Source organism: Acomys minous (genome assembly GCF_964271855.1).
Source record: "Acomys minous genome assembly, chromosome: 3".
NCBI lineage: Eukaryota > Metazoa > Chordata > Mammalia > Rodentia > Muridae > Acomys > Acomys minous.
The window spans coordinates 56021635-56041802 of record NC_140485.1 but is presented as its reverse complement, the minus strand read 5'-3'; the positions used below and the strand labels follow the sequence as shown (position 1 = coordinate 56041802).

The window sequence follows — 20168 nt, the reverse complement described above, 5'->3', positions numbered from 1 at the left end:
GTCTTGGAAAGAGCAACTCCGACCCAGAGAAAAGCTTTTCTTTAGCTCTTTTCCTTCTGTTAATTTTTTTAGTCCTTTCCCAATATTTTGTTTTATGTTTTCCTATTCTATTTAATTATTACTCCTTAGATACTTGTTTGTTTTCTAACAAGAGACAGAAAGGGTGTTTGTCTGGAAAGGAAGAGAATTGAGGATGAATGGGAGGAGTGGGGAGAGGGGAACCATAATCACAATATATTGTTGGAAAAAGCTACTTTCAATTAAAAAAAAAGAAAAAGAAAAGCCCACTAAAACTATATATGCATATTTATACATACATTATATGGATTAGAGGTTTGCTGTTCTGGCATCTTTGTGAAATGGTAAATGGCTCAACTGATGTGTATTTATTCTGGGTCTTCAGTTTTGTTCCATTTATTTACATGCCAACTTTTTCTGTCAATACTATATTACTTTTATTACTTTTCATTTGTACTGTATCTGAGGATCTGAAATTGTAATCTCTCCAGCATTGTTCTTTTTGTTCAAGGTGTCTTGTGGTTCCATATGAATTTTAGCATATCTTTTCTGTTTCTGTGCACAAGGTAGAGATTTGGATTTGGATTGTATTTGACTCTGCAAATAGCTTTTAGCAGGATGGCTATTTTCGTAACGTTAATGTCACCAGGGCCAATGAGCATGGGGTGTCTTTTCGTTTTCTATTATCTTTCCCTATCTCTTTCTTCATAGGTTTAGGTTTCTTGTTATAGAGGTTCTTTACTTCCTTAGCTAGATTTACTATTCCTAGATATCTTATTTTCCTTGAGTCTACACTAAATGGGAGTGTGCTGTGACCGTCTTCTCTGTGTGCTTGCTATTAGTGTGTAGAAAAGCTATTGACTTGTGTAAGGTGATTGCTTATCCTGCCCGATTGGTGACTTCTTTCATCATTTCTAGAGGTTTTCTGGTAGAACTTTCGGGATCTCTGATATGTAGTAGCATAGCACCCGCAAATATAGTTGGTCCTCTTCTTCTCCTTATTGTAATCCTCTTTTATAAGCATTTCTACAGGACTGGGAACTTTTGGAGACAAGATACTGGCTTGATCTCTCACATAATTGGTGTTTTGCATTGAGATCTGGCTTATAGACTTTCTTTGTTAGATCTTTGGGTTTCATTTTTTTGTTTGTTTGTTTGTTTGTTTGTTGAGACAGAGCAGGTTGGGAAAGAAGAGAACACATGGGTGTGTGGGCTGAGTCTTGAGATCAGAAACATTCAAGTGAAATGAAGTCATGTGGGCAAGAGGGACTGAGCTGGTAAACATGATGTTTCCTGTTCAAGCCTGGAGGGGGTGTGTATCTATCTGGGTGGTAAATTTGACTATGACATGGGAGATACCTCCGTTTGAGTAATATGTAGTGAGGATCCTGGCCCAAGACTAGAGCTCCTTTGCCATGCAGATAGGGAAGGCCGGACTAAGCTAGTTCAGTAGTTATGGGGCCACTGCTAAATCTGGTGATGTGTGGGAAAGGTGTGTATGGGGACGTCAGGGTTATTCACCAGGCTAGCCTTGATGGAGGATGTGGGGAATCAGGATACCAAGTGAGGTGGTGGAGCAGCACAGAAGGTTCACGTGGGTGGTTGCAGGTAGAGCAAGTCCTGGTGGAAACCTAGAGCTTAGCTACTGCACAGGCCGAGGCTGGAGCACTTGCTGTGGGACCCAGGCTAGATACGGCAGGTTGTGGGAAAATAAGCATGATCCGTGTGGTAGGCGGTACTCACCAGGCTAGACCCTGGAGGAGGATGTGGAAAGTAGACTGGTGAAAATAGTGATGAAATGTATGATTTCTTACAAAATAGGGACTTAAAATACTTCTCCTTGGGTAGGAGTTTTCCTTCCAAGAAGAATTATTCTTAAATCTGATGCCCTAATCCAGGGCTATGCATGCAGAGGCTTCAGGCTCCTGCTCAGATGTAGCTGATAGATGGCTCAGTCTCCATATGGATTCCCTACTAAGGGGGAGGGGGAGAGTGTCAGCCATGGACTCTGTTGCCTGCTCTTCGATCAGTTACCCCTGGTACAGGATGTAGGATGCAGGATGCATACAGCCCCGTGAGACTTGCTAGTAGGCTGGGGTCAGTTGGTAGGGGAGGAGGGGCTCCCTCTTTCTGAGAAATAGGGAAAGAGATATGGGGGAAAGAGGAAGGGAGGGTGGGATCTGGAAGAGACAAAAGAGGGGGTTACTATCAGGGTGTAAAGTAAGTAAATTTTTTAAATTTAAAAATAAATAGTTATGAAAAATACATCTCAAAGCTGGGTGCAGAGGCACACACCTGCAATCCCAGCACTCAGGAAGGCAGAGGTAGGAAGATCTCTGTGAGTTCGAAGCCAGCCTGGTCTACAAAGCAAGTCCAGAACATCCAAGGCTACACACTCAGACCCTGTCTGGAAAAAAATTACTATATATTTATTTGCAGGGAGGGGTATATGTATGCCACAGTGCATACATGGAGGTTAGCAAACAATTTTCAGGTGTTGGTTCACCCCTCCCATCATGTGGGATCTGGGGATCAAATTCAGGTAGTCAGATTGGGCAGCAATCACTCTTATGTCTCACACCTTATATTTACAGCATTTTAATAACTGAAATATACCAGTTCTCATGAATGAAAAAGACTTTTATTGGCTGTGGTGTAATCATGCAATGGCATACCACTCAATAAAAAGAATAAGAAATTATTATACTCCACAAGACGAATAAGTTTCAAAAACATTAAAATCAGAGTAACAACAGATACAAAAACGTTCAACCACAATGCTAGCATTTATATGTACACAACCTGACTCTCTACATAATGATTGATAGAAAGTAGAGCAGCAGCTTCTGTTGGACGGGTAGGAAGTGGTGTGAGTGAAAGGACATGAGACGCCTCCGTGTCTTCTCTTAGCTGTTGAGGAAACAGTGTGTGAGTCTGTCAAAACTCGTTTGTCCATTGTCAATTATCCATTGTGCACGAAGCTCCAGCACCCATTGTAGCATAATAAGGTAAACGTGGGAATGGAAGGACCTGATGACGGACAAACACGATAGAAGACGTTTCTGCTCTAAATCACTTAGTTCTTCACTCCTCTCTCATTTCAGAGTCTGTTGTTGTTGTTTTTTTCTTTTTCAACCAAAATCCAATCTAAATGACATTAAATCTCTACAGCTATACATTAGGAATAATTCATTACTACTATATTAACAGCATAGAACTGCTTTAAACATTCCAGGAAGTAATGGATGTTAAAAGGCTTTGAAGTGTGGAAAAAAAGCCGTTTACTCAAATGCAACATGTGTGGATCACTGTAATGACACCAATTCAAATAGGGAATCAGGGGAATCCGCATGCAGTTTGTAAAGGTGATATCTTTTCCTTGCGAGATGATATATTAATACCACTTTAATAGCTATAGCTCAATCAAAGTAAGTTCTAAGAAAATTCTCCCTTTGTTCCTGGTATCCTCATATCTGATCCACTCCCCTTTCAAATGATAAATAATATTGCCATCACCTTGATGTCTTTATTCATTGTGTGTCTCGGCTCCTGCTGTATGTGACCTGTAATGTAAGGTTACCTAGAAAGAACACACATGTAGAGAGCGAAGAACAAGCTGGTGGTTCAGTTTGGTCAGCATAGGGATCACGTGTAGAGAGAGAGTTGGGGAAGGAGTCCTGGGACTTTTCTTCAAAATTGCAAGGAAACAAGGCAAAACATGAGTGCTTGCCATTGGATGCCAAGATCCTCTAACATACTCAAGTATGGTAACATATGAGAGGAAATGAATAAAGATAACGTCACCAAACTTATAGGTAGCAGGGTAGGGTTCCCTTTATGAACTGAGGTTCCCAGGAAAAGGCCACGCCTGTGTTTAAGGTTCTAAACAACTGGCTGATTAGAATTTTACAATTACGGAGAGTCAGGATGTTGTAGATTCATGCCAGATTATCCTGGGTTAGCTTTAGAGTCACTTATATCTATCCATTGTCCACCTGTGTGTCTCACCTAATGTCCTAGTGGCTATCACATGAATCTTTGGGGGAACGTGTTAACTTAATAGACCACCAGCTTGACCAACTCAAAAACTAAGAATGTCAGCATACACCATCTGAAGCCAGTATCAGAGATTCCCCCAGCACTGTCCCATAGCCTGTCAACCCTCTGTTCTCACCAATGAGCTTGGAAAATGCCTTGATTTGTGATTTTTGTTGTTATTGCTGTTGTTCCAAAAACCTGTTGCCAGAGTCAAGCATGATGTTTGGTGTAACCTGGATCTACTCATATTGGCTCAAGAATAAACTATTTTATTCCTTTTGATGTGAGAGCTGTGTTTTGTATCCATACATTACAACAATTCTGTCCCTACCATTTACATGCTACAGATCACTGGGAAAGAGATGTAAAATAGCCCAATTTGAACATACTCCAAAATACTGATATGTATGACATGATGAATTCAAATAAATCAAAAACCATGAACATATATATATTTTAATCTGTGCCTTCACTGATGATTAAAGGCAGATTCAAGTTCTAACTGCAGTAGTCACGCTGCTTTTTTGTTTCATGTTTGCAATTTTATTCCAAATTTTATTCCAAACTTGAGTTCACTTTCTTGCCCCACAACTTCCTCACAGCATTCTTCACCTCTGCATTTCTGAGTGTGTAGATGATGGGGTTCAGCATGGGGGTGATGACCGTGTAGAACACAGCCACAAGTTTGTCTTCAGTATAGGTGGAGGCAGGTCTCAAGTAGAGGAAGATGGCGGGTCCAAAGAACAAGACAACCACCATAATGTGAGAGGCACAGGTAGAGAGGGCTTTGCGCCTCCCCTCAGCAGAATGGTTCCTCAAGTTGAACAGGATGACAACATAAGAGGACACCAAGAAAAGGAAGGAAAATACAGAGAACAATCCACTGTTAACAAACATAATAACCCCTACCACAAAAGTGTCAGTGCAGGCCAGCTTGAATAAGGGATGGAGGTCACAGAAGTAGTGGTCGATCACATTGGGACCACAGAAGGGCAAGGGGAGAGTGATGAAAATCTGAATTATGGAGTGAAAAAATCCCCCCATCCAGGAGCCAGCCACCAAGTGGTGGCACACAGGTCGACTCATGATAGTTGTGTAGTAAAGAGGTTTGCAGATGGCCACATAACGGTCATAGGCCATCACTGTAAGCAGGAGAATCTCTGTGACCCCAAAGAAATGGAAAAAGAAGATCTGAGACAGGCAACCCTTCAGGGAGATGGTTTTAATCCTGGTAAGTAAGTCAGTGATGAACTTAGGGACAACAGTAGAGGAGTAACAGATCTCCACCAGGGACAAGTAGCTAAGGAAGAAATACATGGGGGAACGCAGACTCTTACTGATGTTGACTGTCACAACAATGAGGCCGTTGCCCAGCACAGTGGCCAGGTACACAGGAAGGAACAGCACAAAGCACACCTTCTGCACCTCTGGGTCCTGGAAAAGGCCAGTGATGATCAACTCAGTCACGTTATTTGCCCTGGCCATGGGTTCAGTTCAGTTGTGCTGGATACCAGCAGTTGAAGAACCTGCAATAAAACAAGAAATAATTGTGACACTATTCACATTGTTTATTTCAGGAAGAATATCTCTGTGTGGCAGAAACAAGAGGAAAGGCTTCAGAAGAGAAAGAGAAGCTAGACATTCATAGAAGCCAAAAGAAACTGACTCAAAGGGCTAATGCTCTTAAAGAAAACTTAGTCAGCAGCAAAATCGCATTGAAGTTCAAGGGCACAACAAGCCATATGCTTAAATTCAGTATGGCATGTACTTCGAAATAAGAAGAGTAATTTGAGCCGGGCGTGGTGGCGCACGCCTTTAATCCCAGCACTCGGGAGGCAGAGGCAGGCGGATCGCTGTGAGTTCGAGGCCAGCCTGGTCTACAAAGTGAGTCCAGGATGGCCAAGGCTACACAGAGAAACCCTGTCTCGAAAAAAAAAAAAAAAGAAGAGTAATTTAGTGCAAGGCTTTTTAATCACCAGGACTATCCAGTCACCTGAGAAACCAAGTTTCTAAATAGGGAGACGATGCAGAATCACTTTTTCCACATGTGGATGGTGGAACTTCACTGTGATTTCATAGAAGACCTAAGGGACTTAAAATGTGTTCTGATGATCCCATTACCCTCCGAGCTGCCTGACCCTGCAGCTTTGAGGTCAATGTTTCATTGGTGTGCCTGTGTCATTTCCCATATCCAGCCGGCCCAATGCATTAATCTGGCTTACATCATATCCCTAGTGTGGCCTCTCCTCATTCTTGCTGTCGTCTCCTCACACTCAGAAAGCTGACACCTAAATTACCAAGGTCGTTAACTCTCCAGCTGCCCGGCCCATCCTTTTTGTAACAGAAATCAGAAAACTTGACTCACTGCACCCTTCCTTCCTCAGCTCACTCTGCTCCCTACAAATAACCAGGGCAACCCTGAGTCCCTCTACCTGGATTTTAATTCCTTTCAAAACTGAGACACCGCAACAGTTCTTTCTCTTATCCAGCAAACTTCAACTCGTGTATTTTCATGTCAGAGTCCTCTCTTCCTCCACAAACCTACACTGTTCGTCAGCACCAGGAACACCCGTTCCTTGCCCTTGCCAGGCCTAGGCATCTTCTAGGACCAAAAGCAATCCTGTTGGTTCAGTGAGTTTTCGTTAACTAAGCAATCCGACATAAATCCTCTCCTCTCTAAACACTAGGGAAATGCTTCAGTCCATTTTCTTATGGACAAATCTAACCACACTTCTCTGCTAAAACCTTCCAACTGTTCCCCACTGCCCTCAGCATGAGTTTCGATATCATCAGAGGAAATGTAAGAGCCTTCTTAAGCTGATTTTAAACTCTTGCACCTGTATTGTCATCCCCTAATTGAATGCTACGATGTTGTATCCTAACCTAGTGTACCACTGCCTCTTTCTTTGGTATTCCTTCTTTCTAAGCTGTACAGTGAACCTCATTGCTATGTGAGGCTCTGTGGCTTTCTGTTCCAATAGTGCCACATCATGTTTCTTCCAGCAAAATTAAAAGAATCTTTTACAATTTCAGCTTCTGTATTTATATCTCTTACTAAGAACTACATTGTCAAGTATTAAATTACAATTATTTTGCAATTGTTTTCATCTCAGGTTATTAGAAAAGAGTATCATTTCAAGCTACATAATTTATATGACAAATTTATAAGTACTCTATATGCATTAGTATAGTCAACATGTACAACAAACCTATGAAATTAGTGCGATTGTTATTTCTCTTTTTTCCCCAAATGAGAAAACAGAGACATACAGAAGTGAATTAAATTGCCTACGTTTACACAGCAGCACGGCTACAATTTGAAAGCCAGCAATCAGACAACAACAGCTGTGCTCTTTAACTACCACACTATACCTAAAAAGAACAGGGCACATGTGTTGCATGTAAATGGAGAGAAATACAAATGACCAACTATCAGAAGCAGGGATGTGTTTATTTGACAATCCAGACACATAACTCTTGTCTGATATTCTGTTGATCTCTTCCTGATTCATTACATAAATGAAGCTAAATTTACTAGGCCCACTCGGAGACACTCAGAGATGAGGAAAATCATGTAAGAACCCGTGTTGCCAAGCTTCATCAACAAAAATACCTAGTAGGGGGCATTCTACAATTCCTCTTCGAAAAATAATTCTTATTTATCTGTCTATCTTCTCAGCCTTTCCTGTATTTCTTCTCTCTCTAGCCCCCATTTCTTTGTCCCTACTCCTTCCCGTAGCTGCCTCTCCCAGAAATACAGAAGACAAAGGGATCAAGACATGGAAGCACAAGTCAGTACGTGAGCGTGTAGAATATATACCAAGTAATCTCCTAGAATTTGCGTTATTACAAGTGGTACCTTGCCTGAGGAAAATAAAAATCACAGTTTCATGTTTTAATTACACCTGGCCGCTATATGAAGCAATAGAATTGTTATTACAGGCTCCAGTGTCCTTAAACCCAAATGGTGCCTCACAGAACCCCAAAGTTACAAAGGACTTTAAAAGTCTATGCTCTGTGATGCTGCATAAAATTATGAATCTAAATTACAACTGTCTCCAAAAATGGATACAGAGGCAATTATCTCATTCAACAAATGAACTCTGAATCTAGGAGAAAACTCCATTTCCAACATCATGTGGCTTCTAAGAAACTTTGTTCTTTGCTTCTGGCTATGTCATCTACACTGAAATCAGAAGAGCTGCTGTGTGCTCGCATCGCCTTGAAACAAAGAGGTGAATAAGATGGAACTGCAAGACATTCAAGATGAATCTAGCTTGAACTTTGTAACGCAGCTGGAGTAGGGATGACCATTGTATTCTTTCCTTTAAATTCTAGATCTTAGCAAATAAAGTCTCTTAACTAAGAGCACTACCCACCAGATACCTCACCAATGGCACAGTGCGCCACCAAATCATTATCAGCTAAACCCTCTTAGGGTGAAACGGAAACAATTCAGAGAGATGTTTTACCTCCTACTTGTAGATAAAGTGATAGAAACTGAGAGAGGCTAGTTAGCTTTCCAAGTCCACACTCTAGGTGTTTTCAGTTACTAACTTAAAAAATCTGTGATCCTTCATAACAGCTGGCTAATTCCTGAACTGTGACTCAAAGATCTGACGTAGCCTGAAGGACAAATCTCCAGTGGTCTTGGGAGTTTTATAAAAGAAGATAGATAACACCTAAGACAAATCACAAATAAAATTTAAGGGGTATGAATCGATGACAATATTTGGATTTAAGAAATAACACACACACACACACACACACACACACACACACACACACACACACACACACAAACACCAGAAAACCCTGAAATTTTAAGTTCCTGTTGGGTTGTGGGAATCCTACCTACTCATTCAGACTCCGAGAGTTGTGAATAAGTGCTCAGAATCTTGAACTATTTAAAATAAATTAAGCTACACACTGTAGTCAAGAGACCAACTTCCCCATAGAATTTCTGTCCTCTAGAGTAAAACTTTGCCAAATGAAGTCTGATGTAAGGACAGAATCAAACTGTTTCAATTAATTCCATGCAATAACCATAATATTTTAGTAATGCAACGGAAAGGTAATGAAAGAAGAAACTTTAAAGGATTTCCCTACACATTTCCACTGAAAATAAATCAGATTATAAATAGCATAGCCCCAGGGCACTAATTCTGGGTAAGTAGTTGATGAACTATACCACTATAGTCCTGCCATCTCTCCTCACTTCTTACTCTCCCCTCTTTCTACCTCTATATAAAACAAAAGAGTTGACTGTGCAGATGATTCTGCCCCCTGTCACTGCTTGTTGCAGCCACAGTCAACCTTACAATGATCTTTGACATTGTGACTGACAGCAAGCATTTGGGCCATATCTCCTTCAGTCTGTTTGCGCACAAAGTTCCAAAGACAGCAGGAAAATTTTGTGCTTTGATAACCAGAGAGAAGGCATTTAGGTACAATGGCTCCTCTTTCACAGAATTATTTCAGAATTCATGTGGCAGGCTGGCAACATCACACACTGTGATGGCACTAGTAGTAGTCCACGTACAGGAAGAAACCAAGAGAACATGGCTCACAGAATCAACAAAGCAGGGCTCATAGGGCTTCAGAGAGACTGAATCATAAATCATACAGCATGCATGGGTCTGTGTTAGGTCCTCTACATGTATGTTGTGGTTGTTTAGCTTGGAGTTCTTGTGGGACTCCTAACAGTGAGCATGGGGGTATTTCTGAATCGCCTGCTCGTAGGATGCTTTTCCTCATCACTGGGCTGCCTCATCCAACCTTGATGTGAGGGTCTGTGCCGTTTTACTGCATCTTGTTATCCCATGGTCAGTTGCTATCCCTGGAAGGCCTGCTTTTCTTCTGAAGGGAAACGGAGGAGTAATGGATCTGGGGGGGATAGGGTGGGACTTGGGAAGAGTGGAGACAGTGGAGGCTACAGTCAGAATGTATTTCATGGGAGAAGAATACATCTCTAAAGGAGAAAAAAAAAGATCCGACAGAGAAAGAATTACAGGCTAGCTCACCTTACAAACATAGATGCCTCTGCTTCGAAGCACCGCTGGGTGGAGCCTCTCAGAGGACAACTCTGATTGGCTCCTGTCTGCAAGCATAGTAGAGTATTATTAATAGTTTCAGGGGTTGGCTCTCTTCCATGGTGTGGATCTTGGTTTGTGCTAGGAATTGATTGGGCATTCCCTCAGTCTCTTTCTTTCTTATCTTTCCTAGCTTTATACTTGCCTGTTTTGTTATGCAGGGTGAGTTTTGGATCAAAGTTTTTGTGGGTGGATTGGTGTTCTCCCCCTCCACTAGGAGTCTCGTCTAGTTACAGGGTATTGTTCTCAGTCTTCAAGGCCCCTGCTACTAGGAGTCTCAACTACAGTTCCCTTCACATTCCCCCAGGACCCTGCCCTGACTCAGGTCTCCATCTGGTCACAGCTTCTCTCTGTCCTCCCACCCCAGGTGCTCTCCCCAGGTGGGGGAGAGGAGAAAAGAACCTAAAGGTGACAAGAGCCGCCACAAGAAGACCAACAGAGCCAACTGACCGGGGACCAGAGGGAGTCTGAAACACCAAGCAAGGACCATGCATGGACAGAACGTAGGTTCTCTGTGTTAATGTCGCCAACAGTCAGCTCAGGATTCATGTGGATCCACTAATAGGGGGAGCAGGGGCTGTCTGTGACATGGACTCTGTTGCTTGCTTTTCCATCACTGCCTTGCCAGGCCACAGGGGAAGAGGATGCGCTCAGTCCTGATGCAATTTGATGAGCTGGGGTGGATAGGTACGGAGGCTCTCCTTTTCTGAGAAATAGGGGAAGAAGGGTGGGACTGGGAGGCAAGGAAGGAGAGCGCTGTGGCTGGGATGTAAAGTGAATAAATTAACAAACATAGATGCAAAAATTCTCAACAAATTACTTGCAAACCAAATCCAAGAAGAAACCACAAAGATTATCTACCATGATCAAGTAGGCTTCATCCCAGAAATACATAGATGATTCTACATATATAATGGTGTAATCTACCATTTAAACAGACTAAAAGACAAAAACCACAGGATGTTCTCATTTGATGCAGAAAAGGCCTTTGACTAAATTCAATACTCCTTCATGATAAAAATCCCTGGAGAGACTAGGGATAAAAAAAATACATTAACATAGTAAGTGCAATATACACCAAACCTATCAGCTTAAATCAAGAGAAACTTAAAGCAGTTCCATTAAAATCAGGAACAAGATAAGGTTGTTTACTTTCTCCATATCTATTCAATATAGTATATTAAATCTTAGCTAGAGGTGACCAAAGGGGAACAAATACAAAGGGAAGAAGTCAACAAATCTTTATTTGAAGATGCTATGATTGTAAAAAGACCCTAAAAACTTTACCATGAAATTTCTACAGCTGATAATCTCTCAACAACATAGCAGGATACAAAATTAACACACAAAAGTCAGTAGCCTTCTTATACACAAATGACCAAATGGACTGAGGAAGAAATCTGGGAAACAACATTTCACAATACCCTGAAAAAAAATATAAGATCTTAGGGTAACTCTAACCAGACAAGTAAAAGACTTGCATAACAAAAACTTCAAGTGACTGAAAAAGGAAAATGAAGAAGATAACAAAAGATAGAAAGCTTTCCCAAGGTCATGGATGGATACAATTAATATAGTGAAAAGTGGCCATCATACCAAAAGGAGATTCGATGTAATCTCCATCAAAATTCGAACACAATTCTTCACAGAATTTGAAAAGAAAAATTTTACCTTCATATGGAACCACAAAAAACTCAGGACATCTAAAAACAATACTGAGTAATAAAAGAATTGCAGAAGGCATTGCCACATCTGATCTCACATTGTACTACAGATATATAGTAATAAAAAAAAAAACGAGCAACATATTGGCATCAAAATAGACACATTGATCAGTGGAATTTAAAGAAGACCAAGACACAAGTCTTCATGCATATGAACAGCTGTTTTGTTTTTTTTTTTTTTTTTGACAAGGAAGCCATAAATACACATTGGAAAAAAGACAGCATCTTCAGCAAATGGTGCTAGACTAGTAAAAATCTTAGAGATCCAGCCCTTTACTAGTGGACCCACACGAATCCTGAGCTGCCCATCGGCTGCTACATCTATGCAGAGGACCTAGGTCCAGTCCGTGGTCCTTGGTTGCTGCTTCAGATCCCACAGGCTTATCTGGGCCCTGGTTAGTTGGCTCTATTGGTCTTCTTTTGGAGCTCTTGTCACCTCTAGGTCCTTTAATCCTTCCCCCAAATTTTCCTTGTCCAATGTTTGCCTGTGAGTCTCGGTGTCTGTTTTGAACTACGGCTGAGTGGAGCCTCTCAGAGGACAAATCTAATAGGCTCTTGTCTGCAAACATAGCAGAATATTAATAGTGTCTGGGGTTGGGTCTCTTCTGTGGGGTGGGTCTTGGGTTGGGCCAGGCATTGGTCTGATATGGACTCTGCTGCCTGCTTTTCAACCACTTCCCTCTGATAGGACTCTGCCTTGACAGACCACAAGAGAAGAGGATGGACTCAGTCCTGATGTGACTTGATGAGCTGAGGTGAATAGATAGGAGGACTCCCCCTCTCTGCAGAATGGGGGGGGGAGGTAGGTGAAGGAAAGGTGGAACTGGGAGGAGAGGAGGGATGGGGCTATGATTGGGATGTAAAGTGAATAAATAAATTAATTAATAAAAAATCTTAGAGAGCAAGAAAAACAAATAGCCAGATTTTAAAATGGAATATAGAATTAGAGAATTCTCAAAAGATGAAACTCAAATGTCTGAGAAACACTTGAAAATGTCCAACATCCACAGTCATAATGGAAATAAAATAAAAACTAATTTTATCAGTTTATAAAACTGTTTGATACCAGTAGAATGTCAAAGGTCAATAAGATAAATGACAGTCTGTGGTGATGAGGATATCAATTGAGGGAAACACTAATCCAATGCTGATAGGAGTATAGGAATGCAAACTTGTAGCCACTATGGAAATAAGCGTGGAGGTTATTCAGGAAGCTGAGAATAAATCTTCCTCAAGATCCAGCTCTATCACTCGCGGGCACATACCCAACGGACTCTACATACTACTACAGAGACACATGCTCAACCGCGTTCATTGATGCTCTTATTCATAATGGCCAGAAACTGAAAACAACAGAGATGTCCTTCAACAGATGAATGAATAAATAAAATGAGGTTCATTTACACAATGTAACATTATTCAGCTTTTATTTAAAAAAAAATCATATAATTTACAGGTAAATAGGTAGACCTAGAAAAAAATTATCCTGAGTGAGGTAACCCAGAACCAAAAAGACAAATACAATATGTATTCTCTTATATGTCAAGGTTAGCTGCTGAATATCTGAGAAGCAGGATGCAGTCTGTATAACCACAGAAGTGAGGTATAGAGTAGAGGACTATGGAGTAGGAAGGAATCTTCCAAGGAAGAAGAAATGGAAGATACAGTTATGGAGAGACAGAATAGAATAGGAGGATTAAATAGGGAGTGAACAGGAAGATGGTGAGAAGGAAAATAATATGAGGAGGGACTACTAACACTAAGGGCCACTTGAGGAGCCACACAACAAGATTCTTAAAATGTGAATATACATAAGGGAAATTTAAATGTAATTACCAAATAATAGGGAAAACAATGCCCCAACTGGATATCTTTTACCACCAAGTGAAACCTCCATTTCTGAGAATGAGTTACATCTAATTGTTGACCAAAGGGGCTCCATGGATACACCCAAACAATTCAGGCTATTGCCACAGCTATTGGTTGCTCTCTGCAACGATAGCAAAACCCTATTGCTGGAGTCAACCCTTACATATCTCTGTCAACCAGAGAAGTAGTCAAGCTGTTGTCTAACTTGATCTTTCATCACTACTGACTAGTGTCCACAGTATTAAAGATGTTCTTTATAGTACCAAGGGAGAAAGGTAAACACAAATATTTTAGTGACCTGCCTGCTTCTTATGCTGGTGCAACAGTGGCACAAATGTTGTGGGAGTAACCACCCATCATCTTATTGGATTTAAGGTCCACTCCATCAGATGGATCCCCTGCCTGACACTGCTCTGTAGGCTAAGAACCTGAGACTAGATAGGTCACGGACCTAGGGGAAAACAAAATACTATTATTCTGCTAAAGTAATGTAGCAGTAAAATGACTCCTAATGAAGTTCTACTAGTCCCATAAATCAGGGTCTTGCTCAGCCATCATCAGAGATGCCTTCTCCTGCAGTTCATGGGAATAAAGACTGAGACCCACAGCTGAACAATGTGCAGAGACTTTGGAACACTTGATCCTAAATAGGATGTCTTCATCAAACCCTTCCCCTCAGAGCTCAGGGAGCTATGCAGAAATGGAAGTGGAAGGATTGTAAGAGCCAAAAGGACTGGATGACACCAAGGAGCCATTACCTGAAGCAGGATGCATAGGGCTTGCACAGGTCTAAGCCCGATGGGGTTCTGTGACTAAGAGGGGAAAGTGGACACACGCTCCCACCACAAATCAAGAAGTTAAGTCCAATTGACATCTTACAAAGGAAATAGTGGGGTTTTTTTCCAATCGAGTCTCATTAGGTATGCATACAACACTAAAAGGCAAGGTAGGCTTCATGGCCAGCAGTAGATGGATATATAATAAAATAACAAAACTCAATGTTATTTTGGAGTTGTTTGTTTGTTTGTTTGTTTTGTCTCATAGTGCTTTGTTTGAGAATTTTTTGGGGGATTTTTTTGTTGTTGTTTGGTTGGTTGGTTTGATTTTTCAAAACAGGGTTTCTCTGTGTAACAGAGCCCTGGTGGTCCTGAACTCACTTTGTACACCAGGCTGGTATTGAACTCACAGAGATCCGTCTGCCTCTGACTCCCAAGCACTGAGATTAAAGGTGTGCACCACCATGCCCAGCCTACCTTACTAGTCCATTGCTTGTACATTATAGTTTCCAATTTTGTTGTTATTATTTATTTTGTTTTTATGTGTGTTTATGGGTCTCTGCTTGTCTATGTGTTTGTTGTACTCTTTTTTATTTTCTTTTTATGGATCATTTGTTTGTTTTCTTCGCCTATTTGCTTTCTAAAGAGAGGAAGAAAGGCAGTGTAGTTGGATGGGTGGAGCGGTCGAGAGAATCCTGCAGCAATCTGGGAGATGAGGGAGAGGAAACAGTGATCAAAATATGTGTGAAAAAAGAATTTATTCTCAATTTAAAAAACTAAAAATAGACCAAGATATACCATTTGGGGGTATTTACTAAAAGACTCCAATTCACTATATCACAAAAATACTTGTTCATCAACCTTTATTCTGTACTATTCACAATAGCTAAATTTGGGCATATGAATTAAGATTCAAGCAAACGGTCTGGGTAGAACAACAGTTTGATAGTCATTAACATGTGACTTATTGAAAGCTGCATCATTTGCATATATTCATGTGAAATAGTTGTGTAGTGCTAAGAGCTAGGAGAGTCATCACCCTGGCATCTCTGTCAGAGGGTGGGGTAGTTAGACAATAAATAGCTAAAGCTGAGATAGAAGAGCTGATCAGTGAAGAGACTGAGATTAGAGGAAGCTATCCACAGAACCACTGGGGTCCTGGAAAAGGAACTGTCTCAACCCTGACCCTGAGAGTTAGTGGCAGGTTTGAGGCAGAAATAAACAACACAGTCTATAGATTCCTGCTCTCCATTTCAGTAGCCATGAGTATGTTGCTAAATATAACTTTAAGTTAGTTATAATTTAACAAGGTAAAAAGAATGCTGTGCATATATCAAGTGCTCAGTAGCCATGTGGCATGGGTCACCAAAAATTAGCACAGATAAAATTTTCCTCTATGAGCAATGTTGACCCAAGTAGACTGTAGGATCTTTGAAGCAAAAGGTTTGCCTGCAATGTGAGCTCCGTGAAGAGATGCTCTCTGTGTGCCATCATCTCAGTAGCTCTTAAAACTAAGCTTCACATATAATACGTGTGTAATTGGTTTTGTTGAGTAAATTATTAAATGAACCCAAACCCCTAAAATGGATAATTGGTTAAGAAAATTGTGTTAGGTGTATATGTAGGCAGAGCACTCATACATAAATGACTAAATGAATTTTTTAAAAATAAAATTATGCTACAATTAGGCTGTGTGATAATACCAAACCACTGTAAATCATACTTGTAGAAAAAATATTACACAACAAACTGCAGGGCATCTGATGCTACATGACAACACTTTGATCCACTCTCCTCTTCCTCTTTGGGGTTGTGGAAGAGACCTAAGAATAGAACAAAATTAAATTTATAGTTTTGGATGAACACAAAATAAAATACTTCAATTTCCAGCCTCATTTCCAGCCATTAAGGGTGGCCCTATGACTATTTTCTCAGATAATATGAAAACAAAAGTGTTATGTGGCCTACTTGAAGGAGCTCCTAAAAGCAAAACAGATTAGTTTATCCTTCTCTTTCTCACTGCCTTTTGATAATATAAATAAATTCAAAATGATGTGATCCTATAAGGTATCCACAGTCTCGTGTGATTGCTAAAAAAAACTTTTTAAATTAAATTTAGGATTCGGTACATCAGTTTTTCATTGCAATGGCCTATCTATGATCACTACCACATTAGATTACCTCCAGTCAGTGCTGGACTTCCTGCCTCTGTATTTTGCAATTCTAGATGATTAATTTTCCCTTTCCTCTGTTAATATTTGACAAAACTGAAATATCCAAACATTTAGTAGGAAAAGAATATAAGGCTGTATATGCAGAGTGGGTTTCTGCATTCTGTAATTTCACTTGCAAAAAAATTGCATGGTATTTATATTTTAACGTGACAGATCAGTGAGAGATTATACACTCTCCAATGCTGAGATGATATAATTAGTCTGTCGCTATTTCTTGAACTGAGAAAGTTTTTTTTTTCTTTTAATTTTCACAAGAAGGTTTCATTCTCTAACAAATGGTCAGCCCTGGACACATACATGTCAGTAATATTATACAAACTGAGAAGGTTGCATTATGGGATATGTATGTGTGTATATATACATAATACACATAACAACAATTAATGAAAAATTGGCCATGAATTTGAAAGAGAGCAGGAGAAATACATAGGAGTATTTGGAGGGAGAATAGTGGAAAATGAAGTAATTATATTGTAATCTCAAAAATAAAAGAAATAATTAAAACACAATGGGAAAATATTTTCTTAAACCTCTGTGGCTCTCTTCCAGTGAGAGTAGAACAAAGTGAGTAATGAGCTCTCAGTAGACCCACAATGTCTCAACCCTCAGCAGGGGAGGTAATTCCTGCAAATGTTGATAGCTCCAGTAAAACAGACTTCACCAACCAGTGCAGTCTCCAGCCCCTGAGAGGGCAGTGATGAAGTCCTGTCCTGCAGAGGCGTGAGGGACTGTGTCACAGCCAACTTCCTCCAGCCCTAGCACGCTGTGATGCAAGCGGTGCATCGAAAACAGGGCGTGCCCTCACTGTGTTTAGTTCTGAGCCAAAACTTCACATATGCATTAAGAAAATGTGAAAAGCATTCATCACAATATATAGCAGAGAGACCATTACAGCAAAAAAATTACTATAGAAATATTAATTGAATAGCTATCAAAGTACAATGTTAGCCAGTAGAAATAAATGCAAACAAACTAAACAAAAACAAAAACATGTTCCTTCAAAGAAGTCCTGCCCCAAAAAGGCTTGAACTGTCCATTAGTTCCATTCATTTGCCCAAAAATTTTGTGATGTCATTTTTAACAGCTGAGTAATGCTCCATTGTAAAACACATTTCTTTCTTTCTTTCTTTCTTTTCTGGTTTAAACTTTTTTTTCTTTTTTAAAAATTTTTATTAATTTATTCTGGTTACATCTCAATGGGATGTAATGGGATCCCTTGGGAATCCCTTGTATCCTCCCATTCTTCCCTCCCTCCCATTTTCCCCTTATTCCCCTCCCCTATGACTGTGACTGAGAGGGACTTCCTCCCCTTGTATATGCACATAGGGTATCAAGTCTCTTCTTGGTAACCTGCTATCCTTCCTCTAAAGTGCAGCCAGATCTCCCCATCCAGGGGATGTGGTCAAATATGAGGCACCATAGTATGTGTGAAAGTCATACCCCACTCTCCACTCAACTGTGGAGAATGTCCTGTCCATTGGCTAGATCTGGGTAGGGGTTTGAAGTTTATGGCCTGTATTGTCCTTGGCTAGTGCCATAGTTTGAGTGGGACCCCTGGGTCCAAATCTGCCTATCATAATGTTCTACTTGTAGGTTTCCAGGACCCTCTGGATCCTTCTACTTTGCTATTCTCCCATGCTTCTCTCATCTAGAGTCCCAATAGGATGTAGACGTTTTCTTTATCTATTCTTCTGCTGAGGGATCTCTAGGTGGTTTCCATTTTCTGTCTATTATTAATAGAATAGCAATGAATATAGTTAAGTAAGTGTCCTTGTGATAGGATGAAGCATCTTTTGGGTGCATGTGTGAGAGTGGCACAGCCAGATCTTGAGGCAGATTGAGTCCCATTCTTCTGAGAAACTGCCATACTGGTTTCCACAGTAGCTGTATAATTTTGCTTTCTCTTCTATCAGGGTCAATGTATCTGGCTTTGTATTGAGGTCTTCGATCCACTTGGACTTGATTTTTTTTGTACAAGGTCATATTTATTTGTATTCTTCTACATGTAGACATAAATCCACAAACCTGATTCTTTATAAAGAAGCCAAAAATGCACACTGGAAAAAATGCAACAGCATCAACACGTGGTACTGGTCAAACTGGAATGCCTATGTCATTTTGGGCACTGTAAAATGGCCTAAAATAATTTCTTATATGCCAAAATGTCACAAGAATTGAAATTATTCATGGGTATGGTCTAGTGATTATAATTAGCATATGATACAAGACTCTAAGAAAAAATCAGAATAATAGAAAAATCCTTGGGTGTAATTTTAAGTTACATATTTTTCTAGATAAGAGAAGATAACCAGATTGATAACCTTATCCCCCAGTGCTCCATGATTAGTTCCTTCAGCTGGTTTCCTTTCTAAGTTAAATGTAAATAACATCCTTTTAAGTTATTATCCTAAGGTATTTTAAATGAATAAGGCAAAAGGAAATAGAAGAAATTTTACTATTAAACTGGCTCCCAATGACTTATCAATAATATATATTATACACACATATATTATATTATTATATATATTATATATGTATATATATGTATAATATATATATATATATTAGTGCATCTCTCACCCTCATCACAGAAGCTTCTTTTTATAATAGATGGTAATCAACACAGAAACCCACAACTTGTCAAAGTGCAGAACACCCAAATACCAGACAAATTACCAAATAAATGGGTACATCTGGGTTAAGGAATCTCTTCTAATATTTTATATTACTTCATGATAACTAATAGTGTTAACAACTAAATGTTTCAAAATAGGTAGTTTTTTCCAACATGAGAAATGCTAAGTGGCAAGGTGATAGACACGCCAATTACCCTGATCAGACAGATTACTACATATTTCATACAGGCTTTGAGATATTATATTATACCACATAACTATATGTTATTAAGTATCATTTTAAAATTCATTTTTCTTATTTTTTGGAGAAAAAATACATTTTATCTTATTTTAGTAACAAAATTTCTCCTTTCCTTTTCCTCCTAACAAACCCTCCCATATACCTTACCTCCTCCTTCAAATTCATGACCTCAAAGGGAGAGAGGGTGGGAACAGGGAAAACAGAGCAAGGAGATTACAATAATAATAATATTTTATATTATATAATAACAAAATATATAATAATAGTTATAATAATAGTAATTATAATAACTTTAAAAACAAATTCATGACCTCTTTTTTCACTAGTTGTTATCACATGAATATAATCATGCTTATATATACATGCCTAAATATAATCTGTTTGGTCCATACACTGTGAATTGTATGCATGCTTTTAGGACTGACCCAAAACTACAAATTTTTAATAGGCTTTATATTTTTGCTTGGCTAAAATAGTCATTTCATGATATTCAAATTATTCAAGCCATGATAAAAGCAGGCATCAGGAAGGTAATCAAGT

At 39.7% G+C, this 20168-nt stretch overlaps 1 protein-coding gene and 1 pseudogene across 2 annotated transcripts in view; both read right to left on the bottom strand.

The window, feature by feature from the left end:
- The window catches only part of LOC311593775 (high mobility group protein B2-like), a 529125-nt pseudogene that overhangs the window by 204841 nt on the left and 304116 nt on the right, over positions 1-20168 (bottom strand). The window lies entirely within an intron of this gene.
- LOC311593468 (olfactory receptor 4B1-like) lies at positions 4612-5541 on the bottom strand (the record flags this gene model as incomplete). The annotated part of the gene is made up of 1 exon (XM_084774810.1): positions 4612-5541. One exon carries the CDS (start codon positions 5539-5541, stop codon positions 4612-4614), a length of 930 nt encoding a protein of 309 aa, XP_084630936.1.